We start from the raw sequence: 15,393 nt of genomic DNA on the forward strand, positions 1-15,393 counted from the left end.
AGAAATACCAACTAAAAATCAGTCTGAGGAGACAGAAGGGGCAGAGTGAGGGTATAATGCATCTCTGGGAGACTGTATATATGACACACTGTAGCAAGACTTTTTATTTTTTTTTATTAACCCCCTCCATCATTTTCTCATCCAGAAGAGGGCTCCATCAGGTACGCCCACCTGGACATCACTGCCATGGAAACAGCTCAGAGAGTGGGGGCGGAGCATGTTCAGGCCAGGGAGGACAGACTGACTCAGCTGGAGAGCAGGCGGCAAGGGCCACCAAACTGACTCTGGAACGCCCAGCTGGATGCCACTTCAGAATAGTTTTGACTGCAGATTCTCTCCAACTCTCTGGAAAAGCTGACGTACTCAAATGTGGTGGTTTATCATACCGGTTATTTTGTACTTAATAACACACCCACAGTTGTGACATTGTAATGAAATTCCCACAGTCCATTCCACTAACGGTAAAGCTTTGGGAGCTTTCTTATGCAGCTTCTATTTTGTGTTAAGTGTTTTTCTCTTACTTGCTTTTAAACTAGCTTTTTCCTGCGTTTGTCTCGATGCCTTTTATCACAGAAATGTTACATAGTTGTCTGCATGGCTTTTATGCAAGATGCAAAAGACTCAACCCCCTCAATGTCTTCTTCAACACAGACATGAAAGTCAAGCCAGTTTAAAACAAAATCATTAACAAGGTCTGTGGTTAAGCAGTAGTTGCAAATGATCTGCTGTGTTTTGGGATCCAGGAAAAGGCCTTAAAGGGGCGATTCCCCAAATTTAGTCATATTTTAAGTCCTTTTAGTATTTTTTGGATCCAGATTTGCCTTATAGGCAAAAATTTCTGGTTTGAGGAGGACACACAAACCCATCCTCAGGTGATCACAAGCGAGTGTACTCAGTGTCAGTCCCAGGTGTGGATTAAAGGGAGGGCTGGATAAGGAAGAGCATCCGGTATAAAATCTGTGCCACATCAAAAACAGCGAATCCATCTGCTGTGGCAAGCCTTTGGGAATGAGCACACAGCTGAATGTAACAGTCCTTTTATTATATGAGTCCTGGAACTTTATGATCACACCTTGTATATGCTGAGGATTGATCGAAACCTACCTTACCGATGCCAACCAGTAATCTCAAGACTACCAAGATTACTGGTTGAATGGCTTTAATTATAAGGGGATGGGCGTAAACTATTGTTTATCATCGCTATTGCGTATGGAAAACAAGAATAAATGACAGCTTTTTAAGCTGTAATGTATTTACAGTTCTTGCTGGGTTGATTTTCTTCAGGCTTTGTGATCACCATATAATTTATGCTACCTCTTTTCTCAAGAGGTCACCGACTGCCATTGGGTTTGGATCAAAACAAGATTTCACAGTGAGATAAAGCCCATCTCATCTCATGCCTTACAATTGAATGCCAAGAGCCCCAACTTCCCTGGTGATCATTTCACCTCAAAGCGGAAAAGCATTCGATAAAAATAAGCAGCTTACAGTTATACCCAGGGTGCAAATTACATTAATCCAGGCCCATGTGGTCCAAGCAGGACATGACTAAGTAATCAGCCATCCAGAAACATTATTCATCACAGTAATCAATGCCTCTGCTTCTGGTCTGTGAGAGGCCAGGGACTGATGAATGGAAAAGCATAGTGTTTGTTTCAATTTCTCACCTCCCTCCTGATATCATCAGGACAAATTGTAAAATAATGGATGCAAATTTATTTTTATAATTTTGGTTCCCCACTAGTGTCTCTGAGGAGAAAGAAACAGCATGAGGATGACTCACGAAAATGTAACGTTTTGCAAAAAATATCCTTTAATGTCACTACAGAGACCGCTTTTCTCTACAGTGTATTAAGTGCTTTTATTCATGCCAAAGCATACGAATGTTGTAAATCTGTATTTTTAAAATATTACTGTATGTCTGTTGTTGGCACCTGTATCTTACTGAATATTAAAGATTGCCATTTTATTTTCAGATCACTAGTTTGCAGTGCTTCTACTCTTGATCTTCATTTTATATTGATCAGACAGTTCAAGTAACACCAAACTAAGTCAATAGGGAAACTATGAGGTCCTACAGTGGCAACAGCACATATGATGTAATGTGGACAAACAGACCAACTGCTTCTGGTCTGGTCAAGACAGCCAATAGTGCTGTCTATCCCTTATCTACCACCAACAATAAGACATTATTTCCACTTGTTATACAAATAACTGTTTTATGAAGTACCACACTGGTGCTGTACCTTGACTGACAGTCTGAGCTGCTTTATAATACTTCATGCATATTACATACAAATAACCAGGAATTCACTCATTAAGCATTTCATTCTCTAGAAAAGTAGAAAAAGACTCACAGAAAACACTGATTTTTTTTTCTTAACAGCAGTTAAAAAAGAAATGGTGGCATGGTTGATCAAGGTTGTGCGTGACTAAACAAAAACATTACAGTTCTTTCACTGGTGTGATGACCTCTCAGAGTTCGTTGTGTTGGAGTCCCTGGCGAGAAATCTTGTTGGACAAATCCTGCATATGTTTCTTCATCTGAAATCAAACACACACACACACACGCCATTTAAATGCAAGACCACTATGCAGCTAAACAGGGGCTTGTCAACACAAATGATTATTAGTTTACTTCCTATGAAAACAATAGTTTGCTTGTTTTCATAGTAAATTGTAATTCTGTTCACATTTCAAGCTCAAGTTGCAGGGAGTGAAAACTGGAAAACCAGTTGTCTTGATTTTATTTATGCATTTATGTTACTGTATTGGCAATGTTTGTTATATGCATCTGGTCTTACACTGGACTTTCAGCACATGTTAATACATACACTTCACTTAGATAAGTGTGGATGGCTTTGAGATGGTTATAAACTTTGAAGCGCAAACAAAAAGCTGTGAAAATAAAAAGCCACTTAACACTGGGACTACTGCAGTCCTCCAACAACCAGACCTTTCCAGCCTTACAAGCAATTACCAAATACTACATATAATTTATTATTCATTTCTAATGCAGGTGAGAAGTCAAACAGCATATTAAATGCTAAGAGAACCTCTTTATTCTTACTTACCTTGTAGCCCATCTCCCTAGTCTTCTCAGCGAGTGTGTCATACTTTTCCTTGTTCCTCTTGATGTGCTCTTTGTCTCCTAGAGCCTCCACATGCTGCAACTTCTGATGGGACAACTCCAGCTGCTCCTTGTAATGACTGTGCTTCTCTACTTTAGTCTCAAAGTGACGTAGCTCCTCCTAAATGAATAAGAGCAGCCAACATAGAGGGGTTCAAGTTCAGTTAACCTTCAGTTACATGCACAGCTGAACAAGTAGCTTATATGTATCTCAAGAGGCAAATAGAAGCGAAGTGCCACAGAGGAAATTCAAGCTGAATGTTTCCTGTGATAGATTTGATCCTGAAACCTGATAGAAACCCCAAAACATTTAAATTGAGTTGTTCACTGCAATCTGCTGCCCAAGGGGACAAACGGTGAAAGGAGCACAACGAGATCCAGGAGAGTGGAAGACTTGTGAATTTCAAAAGTGCAATACATAAAAATGTGATCATAATAAGTTGCACTTTCCGTGGCTTACCGTACACAAGTAGTACTTAGCTACTAAGTAGTGGAAAATAATACAGTTAATGCTTCTGTGCCAGAAGAGCGCTCGATTAAAAAGTTTTGTGGAGTTGGAGTCAAAGTTAGATTGTAACACCACATTAAAACAAAAAGTGTCATTTAGGAACAGACAGGGCAAGAGCGTGTCCAAAAACATAAAGACAGTCACAAGAGATGTAAGCGCTACCTTGAGAGACTCTAGCTCATCGTTGCTGAGGTTGGTTCTCTTGGCAGCCTCCCACAGTTCAATCACACGCGGCTCCCGAAACTCTACAGACCAGGAAGGGAAAGGCAGATGAAAAGATAAACAATCCAAAGAGACATTTTGGAGCCACAAACACTCAAGAGGAAGGGAGCTCTGAGGAGGAGCAGTCGGAGCAGATATTTCATATCATACAATCACAACAACGTATCACTTCATAGAAATACACACAAAATATGAAAGAGGCAAAATGCTCGCATTAAGAATTTAATCTTGAGGTGCTGTCACACACTCTCTCTTCGCTCCTGAAGTACTACAAAACTGCAAGTGTAAAAGAAAAAAAAAAGAAAAAGAGGAGGGGATCAAAAACAGATTTCTGCAAGACGTGAGGGGAACGAGTGGTTTAGTAAGAAACAACCTGGAGGTAAAGGCGCAGCAACAAAATCATTATGAATCAGCAGAAGGTACAATGCCTTCATCTAAACTTCTCAACAACCTCCCGCTGAAACCTGCACCTGCAAGTGAAGCCTAACACAAACTGCAGCACACTCAACTAACAGCAGACTTACATATCTGAGGAGTGGAGATAAAATGCACCGGTGAGTGAAATGTTTTGTCTGTTAAACAGCACAAGGCCGAGCTGTTTGACGTCACTGGGCGAATGCAGCGTAGTGAGCTGCTTTCAATGAACGTCTTTATAAATGCAAAACACTTAAAGCCATCAGCCGTGATACAGTAATGTGTTATTATGATTACAACTCCCAGTAATTAAGCTGATGAGATAAATGTAGCGTCTAATGGAGAAGCAAAAAGAGACAAGCGGGGAGTGTGTGTGCTTTTCATGTCTCACCGCTATCTTCACTGAAGCCCTCGTGGCTGAGCTTACGGAGGCGCTCAAAGCCCTGGTTGAGGTCTCTCATTTTGTGCTTCAGCTCTGTGTGCTTCTGCTGCAGCACGTGCTCTTTGGTATCACCCTCCAGGGGAGAGATCACGTTCTTGTGTATTTCTGTTGAGAGGAACAGATGAAAGGAAATAAAGGGGAGAAGAGGGAGAGAGGGGGCAAATTAGAAGTGAAAAGCCCGCAGGGTAATGTGGGTGGGTTAGATAGGAGTGAGGGCAGAGGAGATGGATGGAGAAAATGAGGGATAGATGACAGAAGGGAATAGGAAAGAGACAAAAAGTAAATTAAACTAATAAAAGACAAAAAGAAAGGCAGTTTTTATTAGCAGCTTTTTACATTATTACATTAAATAACCCGTTAAAGATTAAGGTCATTTTAGAAAACTGGCTTATTTGTCATTTATTTAGCAACTTTTTCACGAGAACCTTGAACAGCCTGTGTGGTGCTAGAAAAAGGTAAAAGCCAAACAAAGCCTAAGTGTACAGCACCACACTGACTAAATGATAACGGTTGACATTTGGATGAGAAAAGGGGGAGAAAAAAAGAAGAGAAGCCAAACTGGATGGAAACTGAGGAACCTAGACAGGCAGTGGATGGAGGTGGAGGTACTGTGGAAGTTCACAGACACTCCCTCAAGGCAACATGTGATTGGCTTAATATTTAAAAGCATCAGACAAGCAGAAGAAATACCCCCGGCTTGTATGGCAAAAACGCAGCGCTGTGCAGCGCTATCGGGAAAGTTCTGGCACGTAACAGCTGCAAAGTGTCAAGTCACATCCAAAGAAGACGTGCCTGTCCTCCCCGTGCCTACTTGAAACACAGTGGGGCCTGTCAGCTCCTCTTAAAACTCACAGCTTGATGTGATTTGACAAGCACTGATAGAGCACAAAGTAGTGGGTGGTAACATGTGCAGTCTGATACCTGCCACCTACGTATATGACCACAAGACTGAGCAGACAGACAGAGAGCACTTCAGACTTCAACCCTATAAAACACGGGTGTGCAGAACAGCCATGGCATCTAGAAAATATTACTTTATAACCTCGTAAGCCTTATTTCTTACATTTCTTACATTTCCTCCGCTTTATGTTTTTTAAAATGATTCTGATATGATCACAAACACCAGCTCGGTCTGCAGAGAAAAAAATAGCAGTAAATGGCATAAAAGGGTCAATAAGAGCTGCTAAGATAGAAAGGGATATTCTGCAGGAGATCTCTGTAAGAGATCTTGAATAGACGAAGGACGAAGCAACAGAAAGGAGGACTGGGTTGAACTGCTTTTAAACCTGGCCTCAGAAAACACTAATAAAGCTAAACAGAAGTAGTGCGACACACGCGCCTGCAACGGATCAAAGGGAGTGATTCACATGGCTCACCCTCAGTCCTGCTGACGGTGTCCATGAGGATGTTGTACTCGTGGATCTTGTCCTTGTGGTGCTGGAACTCCCTCTTCAAGTTCAGCAGCTCCTCATCAGAGAACTTCCCCGAGATCTTAGCCTGGTGGGGGAAGAGGCATTAGAGATATAGTTAGTTTCAAAGGCATCAGAAGAACGAGGATCTTTTGCATGGGAAAGAATTTACTATTACAAGTAGCAGTAAAAGAATCAACGCTTAGTACAGCAGGACTGTTTGGTAAGAGTCTGAGAAGGTTTAGGCTTATTAAGTGTAGTGATTTTAATGATTACATTTATATGAATATTTTAAAGCCAATCAACTATATTGGACATATAAAAATAGTCAGAGATTGCTCATTTTCACACAAAGACTTTAGAAAATTGGGGAGTTGGGGTCTACGGTGTGAATGCTGGGTGGAAGAGAAGCTGAAACAGTGATGCAAGGCAGCAATCAGCACTTGCATTAGTGTTGTCAGTGTGTGATGCAGCTCGAGTTTCCTGCTTGAACTAGCTCACGCTGCTCCCTTTGTGACTGGTTGGCCATTAAACAAGTTTAGAGCTTACAGATTTGATGTAATTTGATAAATGAGTTTTGAAGTTCTGATTAGACTGAATGTATCTGTTGACTGTGTATGGAAGAATGTGGCAAAAATGTATTTGTCACGCAGTAGTGGATTTGCTGTGTTCAGTGAAAATGATGAAATCAGAGACTCACTAAACATTTTACAAGCTTGTTACCTTGTAAAATGTTTAGTTCTCTTGTTCTTTGTTTCTTGGAAGCCGAGTGGCACTAAGCTGATCTGAAGTTCATGTCCATAAGTTTTTATTTTTACTGGCTGTGATAAGGTTTCTAAAGAGGAACAGCAACAGGGTTGGCATTGAAGTCCTACAGTTACACTACAAACAATGCAAGCATTAAATCAAAGCACCTTACATAAAGCAATACTTCAGTATTTTCAGAATTATGCACACAAACACAAACCTTGTTCCAGAGTTTGTCCAGTCTGGGATCCTCAAATGCATCTTCCTCCTTGATGTCGTGATCTTTCAGTGAGTTGCTCTCCAGTGGCCGTGTGTCCCTTTTCCCATCCATCCCATACTTGGCGAGGATCACTGCATAACACAACCACAAGACTTTAAACAAACGCTGTGTTGAATTATCCTGACGTGAGCCTCTAAGGAACAACAACAGAGGCTGTATCTTGGGAGGAAGCGGGAGATAGGCAAGAGAATCTAAAGTGAATAAGACATGCATATTAATCATTTAACAAGACTCTAAACCCCTTGACAGTAACTCATAAATTTCAAAGGAAACATCAAGGGGAGTAGGATCCCTAATGAAGGTAAAGAAGAAGTAGAGCCAGACCAATATTTTAGTCAGTCGATGTCGGACTATAGATATATTTTTAGTGGTTATTTTATTTTCCTGGGGCCTTTCTGTGTGGAGTCCAGCTTCTTCCCACAATCCAAAGACATGCAGTTAGTAAGGTTAAGTTAACTGGTAATTCTAAATTGTCCATAGGTTTGAATGTGAGTGTGAATGGTTGTCTCTCTCTGTGTTAGCCCTGTGACAAGACTGGCAACCTGTCCAGGTGTGTACCCTGCCTCTCGCCCTATGGTAGCCGCGATAGGCTCCAGCTCCCCCATGACCCTGACAAGGATAAGTGGAAGAGAATGAAATATGCATTTGTTGTCTAATATAAGCATATACTCTTTTCTTCCCCTGAAGAAAAGCAAAAAAAGAGACTTGGTGTAATTTAAAAACTTTGTAATCACATAGTTGCTGCTGACTTAATGCATCACTGCATGTAATTTTCTCCCAAATGCGAAATTAATCACTTTCCACCAGCTTCATCCAGTTATGAGTTTTATCATAGTTTCTATCATATATCAGCCAAATCTACATAAACTGTGACTTAGCAGCAAAACACAGTCAGATGTTACCCTGACTGACATATGATGACAGCCTTCTCTGCTTTCTTTATAGCAACTAAATACCAGCCAAACAATAACTTGGTCACCCTACTGAGTCAAAGACCTCTGGGAAATCATTTTGGGCCAGTAAGAATAAGTCTGTGCCTAAGTTAATATGGAAAAAGTGAGCAGTAAGTTCTGATCTATTATAAAGCTATAGCTCTTTGGGGGCAGGGGTGGGACATGGTAAATGGACTGGTTCTTATATAGCACCTTTCTACTCTGAGCTCTCAAGGCCACTTGTCTCACTCACCCATTCACACAAGCACTTTCTTCTATGTAAGTGCTTTCTATCTAACATTCACACGCATTCATACTCGGATGGATGCACTGGAGAGCAACTTGGGGTTAGTATGTTGCCCAGTGATATTTGGCATGCAGACTGGAGCAGATGGTGATCAAACAAACTTCTGATTAGTAGGTAACCTGCTCTGAGTGAGCTACAGCCACCCTGGACAAAGGCCAACTTCATTGGATTTATAGGTTTCCTTTCAGGATTGTTTGAGTGCCCATGTCTGCTGTATTATATTATATTTCTGTCTATATAGCACATGATAAGTAGGGGTGCAACAATACACAAAATTCTTGGTTCGGTTCGATACTTTGGTGTCACGGTTCGATATTTTTTCGATACAAAAAAAAAATGTTCATGCCTTTTTAATTTGTCATTTATTAAATTTTCACGGCACATTCCGCACCACATCTCTGTGCTTTCATCATTTGTTTGAAGCCAGCTCACCTCCTGCAACTACTTTTCCGAGAATACATGCTTCTTTTGTGGTTCGGACTCCTTCTGACATTTCTTTGGAGGTGGAGGAACATCACAGTAATTGCTTAAAGGAGCTTGCTTCTTCGACATCTTTAAGAGTTCTAAACAAATGTCTGCCCTCCTCCTGAAAATCTTATGTATGTAAACACGCGTTGCAACTTCTTATCTTGTGCCCGTTTTTTATTTTGACAGCGAATGCGCACCTGCGGACCACTTATGTGCAGCCCTGGTTATTTCGCTTGTCATATTGCAGCCACAGAAATTCTTTTGTCCATGAAACCATAAAGCTGCACTTTCTTTTTGCCTTATAGTCTGATTTGTCATAACTTTTCCATTTTGTGGTAAGCTTTTCTTTGGCTGTCACTTCTTCACCCTGATCTCTCTTATTTGGCTCAGCAGAACTAAAATATTGTGGCGAGCTCAGACAAGGAGGAGACGGAGGTATCGTTTGGTCTTGCTTCCCGTGAGCTAGCCAGGGAGCACAGCCGTTTATTGACATCTGCAGAAGAACACTGACGCTAGCTAACTGCTCAGCGCGGCAACAGCACAGCAACAACAACAACACCACCACCACACAGGGCGCCCTCTGACCCCGGAAGGACACGCCGTCGCAGTGAGAGGGCGTCACCCGTCACTATGGCAACATAAACAAAACATAACTGTACAAACAGAACCCCGAACAGCCCTGACCCGCTACATAGCCCCCACCTAAGGGGTCAGTCGTCCTCGACGACCCCATTACCCCACACAAAGTCCTGCAAATGTCCAGGTGCCTTCTTTTGGTGCACCGGCCGGTCACGACCGGCGGGGGAAAAGTCACTCGGGTCAGAACATGGGGTGCCACCATCATCCCACTTCTGACACCAATGTGGCGAGCTCAGACAACGAGGAGACGGAGGTGTCGTTTGGTCTTGCTTCCCGTGAGCTAGCCAGGGAGCACAGCCGTTTATTGACATCTGCAGAAGAACACTGCCGCTAGCTAACTGCTCAGCGTGGCAACAGCACAGCAACAACAACAACACACAGGGCGCCCTCTGACCCCGGAAGGACACACCGTCGCAGCGAGAGGGCGTCACCCGTCACTATGGCAACATAAACAAAACATAACTGTACAAACAGAACCCCGAACAGCCCTGACCCGCTACAATATATATCCTGCTGCTTTTACACACGCACTCACATAACGCTCAGCGATTCTCTGCGCGATCAACCTCTCACATGTTTAAGCTTGCTGCGGGAGATTTCACTCGTCATGTTTGCATAGTAAGCTAACGATTGATAAGACGATGTCAGAGGAATTGGTGCGCAAATTATCATCACTCACCAATCAGTGCTGTCGCTCTCTATACACAGTTCGCGCGATTGCAAAGTGAAAACATAAAACAAGCGCAAATTCAAACGCGATGTCAATATGTCACATATTGACAGTGGCTCACCGATGCCAATGACATAATTACCCAGCTACATTTCCGAAAGAATGCAAAAGCATTGACATATATTTTTCCTTCCTACGATAGGCCGACGGGCAGGGCAGAGATAGATTTTGGTAGCCCGACTGGAAAAATCGCTAGCCCTGGGACGTTGGGCTAGCGATTTTGCGAGCCCTGTATCTGATTGAGGAATCACTCATCTTTGGAAAAGAGAGTTTATTACAGAGAAATGGCTCTTTCCAAAATAAAAGCTATACTATACGCTTCTTCTGGGCTATATTCTCAGCAACATATTAAACATATCAGGTCCCCATAAGGAGAATCATGTGCTAACGGCTGTCTAAATGGCTCGGGTAAAGTTTGTAGCATGCTGCTTGTTGTTTTCTGCTTCCATTTGTCTTTGCACTAGGATGATGTCGGTGTAAATGTGCAGTCATATTCGTTGTGTTCCCACTAGTGCTGTCAGCGTAAATCTCGTTGAAATGACCTTAACGGCACAACACGGCAAATCTCTGTTAAGGAGCTACCGCGGATCACCCCATGGGGCTAGACGGCCAACACCTTAACGAGCTAACTGCGCTAACACACTAGCTCCCACCCATGTAATTGAGCATTGCATGGCACATCCAACATACTGTTTTACTTTAGTCCATGACACGCTTACCTTCAGGGTCATACGTCACATGAAAACCAAAATAATTCCAAACGCCAGATCTGAATGAGGTTCAATTTGCCATGTTGCAAGGAGAGCGTAACTTCTGTCTGGCTAGCTTGCCCTGCGCTCAGTGAATCTGCGTTCGACTACTCCGCCTAGTCTGCACTGTCGAGCGCAGATCCACTGAGCGCTCAACACAGACAGCATCGTCAGAAGGAAAGTTGATAAAATAAATTAAAAATTTATTTTGTATTGTTCGATACATATGCGTACCGAACCGAAAGCACTGTATCAAACGGTTCAATATCGATACGAGTATCGTTGCACCCCTAATGATAAGGCTTCCAATGGCTTTTAAAAACAACCTAGAATGAATATTTTTTCAAGACATTAAGTAGTATTTGACAATTAATTAATTTAGTAGCAGTGGGATTGTGAACAACTCCACAATTTTGCAGAATGTCTACATCATAAAGTGAATAAGAGAAGAGATAATAATAATAATAATAATAATAATAATAATAATAATAATAATAATAACAATAATAATCAGCACATTCAAAAACCTTCAGGAAAGATAACTATTATTATTGGCAAATAAAAAGGTAAATATTTGTCAGTGACTGTTGACCTGTCCAGGGTGTACCAGCCACGCTCCAGTTATTCTGTGACCCTGAACTGAATAAGTGGTCAAAAAAAAAAATTGATGAATTTGGCAAATTGAAAAACAAAGCATATAAAGATGGACTTGGGACTGAGAAATCTCTGCCCTCATTATTCTCCAGTAAACGTTTATTGTAGGTGCTGATTCAGCACCATCACAGCATTTTTGCAAATCACCAGTGTCATTTATTAACTTCAATAAGTGTGTTTACATATACAGCATGCTAGTTTAAAATCTACATTAAGACCGTAGAAAATCTCTGTGGTGCTGGAGGAGTTAAACAGTTTACATTGCACACTTTCATCGTTGTGTGTTTACGTTCTCCGACTGACCGGTGTGAGGAGTGTCTTTTGGCATATAAAATACATCAAGAACAAGCGCAGAGGAAATGAAGGTAATGAGGGAGACAAAATGACTGTGAAGCTCAATTAGAATGAGTTAAGGAGAAGGACAGGATTCAGCATGGAAAAGATGACTCGACGTGCTCCTTAAAAAATTATATTTAGCCAGCTAAAGGAGGGACTGTGTTGCTCTGCCTGTAGCAGGAAGGTCACTGCACCACAGGGGAGCGAGGAAGGAGAGGAACCAGAGCAGGTGGACTGCTGGCCGAGCTCTCACAAGGAATAAAGGGAGATACAGTATGCCTGTCCTTTAAAATAATACAATAGCACCTCAGTCTAAACACTGCTAAATACTACATAAAGAATATCTAAAATGTAATTCAAAATACAGAAATATCTTTTTACCCACAGCCTGAATAGCACATGAGAAAATTAGCATGCTTTTAGTAAGTCATCTGCCAGGTGACAAGTGAACAGATTAAGTGAGATATGAAGAGTGCTACTGATAACAGCAGGAAGGAGCAGTGGAGGAATCACTACCACAGCTTAGAAGTATGACCTTCAGAGTTTATTTCAAATGACAAACCAGTACATCAAAAAGTTTACTCTTACTTTTATAGTCAAGTATGTGATCCTTAAACTTTGCCATGTTTAGCACATATACTATAAAAAGTACATGTACTTAATCATTAAACATTTTCTTTGTCTTTGTTCGATTGACATCTACAGTATATGCCTTGACTAAATTAGACCTACCTAAACAATCTGTCTTAACATGTCTCTTTTTAGCACTGGGTTTAAATGACATTGAAATTCAGAAAGTTTGTAAAAGTTAGATTCAAGATTATTATTTTTTCTTACACCACTAGCAAAGCAATTTAGGACCCGTTTCATGTCTACAGTGGCAAGAAAAATGGAGGATCTCAGACAGTTTTACAAGATAAAACTTCTGTAAAGTCTTTTGTTTGTGTTTTTGCATGAGAGGATTTAGTTTTATTATTTTCCAAGGTTTCAAACAAAAACTAAAGATGCTGTTCTCAAGCCAGGTGTCATTAACCTTCTGCTTTCCCATATTAGACAAAAAGAAAATTAAAAGGAATAACTTTAAATTCATTAACTCTAAAAATATCTGTCTTTTTGATGAGAGAAGATGGCTCTTACCAACGCATCGTGACCCACTGATTAGAGAGGCAAGATAAGATGCTGAAGATGGAACTACTATGCAGGAGAGAAGGAGGCAGATCACAGAGGGGGTTCATAAATGTAATTGAAGAGGACATACAGAGGGTTGCAGTGGCAGAGAGGATGGAAGATGATGCTAGGGATAGGCTAGATGATCTGCTGTGGTGGCCCCTAAAGGAAGCAGTGAAAGGAGAGGAAGAAGAAGAAATCCTGTGATACTCTCTGTTCCTGTTTTTTTTGTTGGCTTTAGTGACTACCAGTGTGTTAGGATATGTTGCAGTCATTATTACTAATCAAACCCATAAAAAAATGTCAGTACAGGGATTGTTAAAGATGGTGATTAAGGATCTAGAGGAAACTGACTCAGGACAAAGCTCTAACTACTGCTGACTGAATCAGTCTGCAGTTTGTCTTACCATGGAAGTTGCGCCTGAGCTGGGCCTCCTTCTCCCCATTTTCATCGAATCCCTCCACCTTCATTTTTTTCCACTGCAGCTCATCTTTCTCCTGGATCTTCAGGTCACTGTGCAGCTCAGCCTGTCGGACTGGAGACAACTGCATCTGTTAAATCCAAAAGAGTAGAAAATGTTGGCTTTGTTAGACAGGCAGAGGGAGAAAGTTTGCAGAAACAGAAAAGTACACAGAGAGATTTTTTTTTTTCCATAATCCTACTGGAGAATTTTGCTCACAATAACAGTCTATTAAATATTGACCAAAGGTCTGATGAGGCAGCTGAAGAGGCAGTTAAATGCTAAATGATGCTCACTGGGATTAGCCGCAGTAAAACGCATTTTTCAACAATTTTCCAATACCAAGCTTGGCCCACCGTCTTAGCTGTAAGTACCTACTTCACAATGAACAAAAGACGACTGATTTTTTTTTTCCAACTAAGGAAACGTCCACCTGATCCCCTGGGTCTGTGCATAGCTCAGTACGTCGATCACGTATGTATCTCTTATTGCCCTGTCTTCATTGTTTCAGCATTTTCCTCAAATTATTTGTGCTACATGAGTCGTGCAGTTGATCGTCTTAAATACATACCCTTTGAGCTTTCTCCCAGACCTGGTTTAGCTTAGCTATCCTGAACTCCACTGCCTGCCCATCTCTGTCGTTCGGTTTGGGCTCATTCAGCTCCCGAGAGTATTTCCCGGCCATTACACCAACCCCGAGACACAAAGCTGCGAACAAACACTGCAGCCTCATTTTCAAAACAACTCTGCGTAACTAACGACAGAAAAAACACCACCAAAATATTTAAATGAACCACACAGCACCACAAACGGGGTATTGTTGTGATTCACTGAAGTACCGAAAGTCATATGCTCAAAAGAGGCCGGCATTTCCGCGAGAAGTGCACTGTGGGATATGTATTTTCTTGGCGCAGCCTTTCAGTAGCTACTAAAGCGGAAAGAGCGTTCCTTGAACTACACTGGAAATGCCGCTCTGCGCTGTTACCTAGCAACAAGGCTGCAGACTCCGACAGCAAATAGAAAGCCTCCACGCGTTTACTGTACTAGTATGGATGCTGTCTCTATTTTCAAGTACCCGTTGAAAAGACCAAGTAACTTTAAAACACTGGAATGACGGAAACACCGCTTTCTTAAAGGAGATACCAAAGAAGATACCTGACTATAACAGTCATCTAGTTAACTGGATGCGAAGTTTTTCTAAAAGAAAACGAAAAGAATTTGATATCCATTATCCATTATTATTATTATTATTATTATTATGGGATACTGTGTAAAATATAAGTAAAAACAAAAAGCAATGATTTGCAAATCTCATAAGCCCATATGTTATTCACAAAACTACACAGAAAACATATAAAATGCATAAGCTGAAAAATGTTTTTCAGCCATTAGTTAACACTTCAATAAAAATGTTAACTAATGTTAAACTTGATGGCAGCAACCTGTTTTACTACTTGTGTAGCATCGCCTCTTCTTTTAACTACAGTCTCTAAGTATCAGTCCTGGGTACTTTTTGTGTTTAATGATACAGCAAATGTTTTCAGTTGGTGAAAGAACTGAACTGCACACAGGCCAGTTTAGCATTGAAAGGCTACCTAAAGATTTGACTTTTTGTTTTATTACAATAAAAGATAAAACATTTACAAAAATCAAGCCTGCACATGAGTGACACCACCTATTAACACGGTGTGGTAGAAAAGAAAGATAATATAATATAAAACCCATAAAAATAAGCCAGCAAACAAACAGAAACCCTGCAAATCAAACCAGAACAAACAAACAAACCAAAACAGGCAAA

The 15,393-nt window shown here is 41.1% G+C and overlaps 2 protein-coding genes across 7 annotated transcripts in view; one reads left to right on the top strand and one right to left on the bottom strand.

The window, feature by feature from the left end:
• LOC120716868 (protein Dok-7-like) overlaps positions 1-2,366 on the top strand; it is a 32,755-nt gene extending 30,389 nt beyond the window's left edge. For all 6 annotated transcript variants that reach the window (XM_040004547.1, XM_040004546.1, XM_040004544.1 and 3 more), the window contains one exon: positions 146-2,366. In XM_040004547.1, the coding sequence (XP_039860481.1) occupies positions 146-282 (137 nt within the window). In that variant the 3' untranslated portion in view covers positions 283-2,366. The remainder of the gene's footprint in view (positions 1-145) is intronic.
• lrpap1 (low density lipoprotein receptor-related protein associated protein 1) lies at positions 1,796-14,479 on the bottom strand. Its single transcript, XM_040004550.1, has 8 exons — positions 14,167-14,479; positions 13,542-13,686; positions 7,093-7,223; positions 6,093-6,213; positions 4,666-4,821; positions 3,801-3,883; positions 3,075-3,251; positions 1,796-2,544 (listed from the first exon to the last, which is right to left on the bottom strand). The coding sequence occupies exons 1-8, from the start codon at positions 14,326-14,328 to the stop codon at positions 2,476-2,478; spliced, it is 1,044 nt and encodes a 347-aa protein (XP_039860484.1). The 5' UTR covers positions 14,329-14,479; the 3' UTR covers positions 1,796-2,475.
• Positions 14,480-15,393: the final 914 nt, after the last annotated feature.

This window comes from Simochromis diagramma, unplaced genomic scaffold (assembly GCF_900408965.1).
Source record: "Simochromis diagramma unplaced genomic scaffold, fSimDia1.1 OVJJ01000487.1, whole genome shotgun sequence".
Classification (NCBI taxonomy): Eukaryota; Metazoa; Chordata; class Actinopteri; order Cichliformes; family Cichlidae; genus Simochromis; species Simochromis diagramma.

Coding starts and splice junctions, on each gene's coding strand:
- lrpap1 (XM_040004550.1), bottom strand. CDS start 14,328: ATGAGGCTGCAGTGTTTGTTCGCAGCTTTGTGTCTCGGGGTTGGTGTA. Junction 13,687..14,166: donor TCTGGGAGAAAGCTCAAAGG/GTATGTATTTAA, acceptor TGGATTTAACAG/ATGCAGTTGTCTCCAGTCCG. Junction 2,545..3,074: donor CTAGGGAGATGGGCTACAAG/GTAAGTAAGAAT, acceptor GTTTGATTTCAG/ATGAAGAAACATATGCAGGA.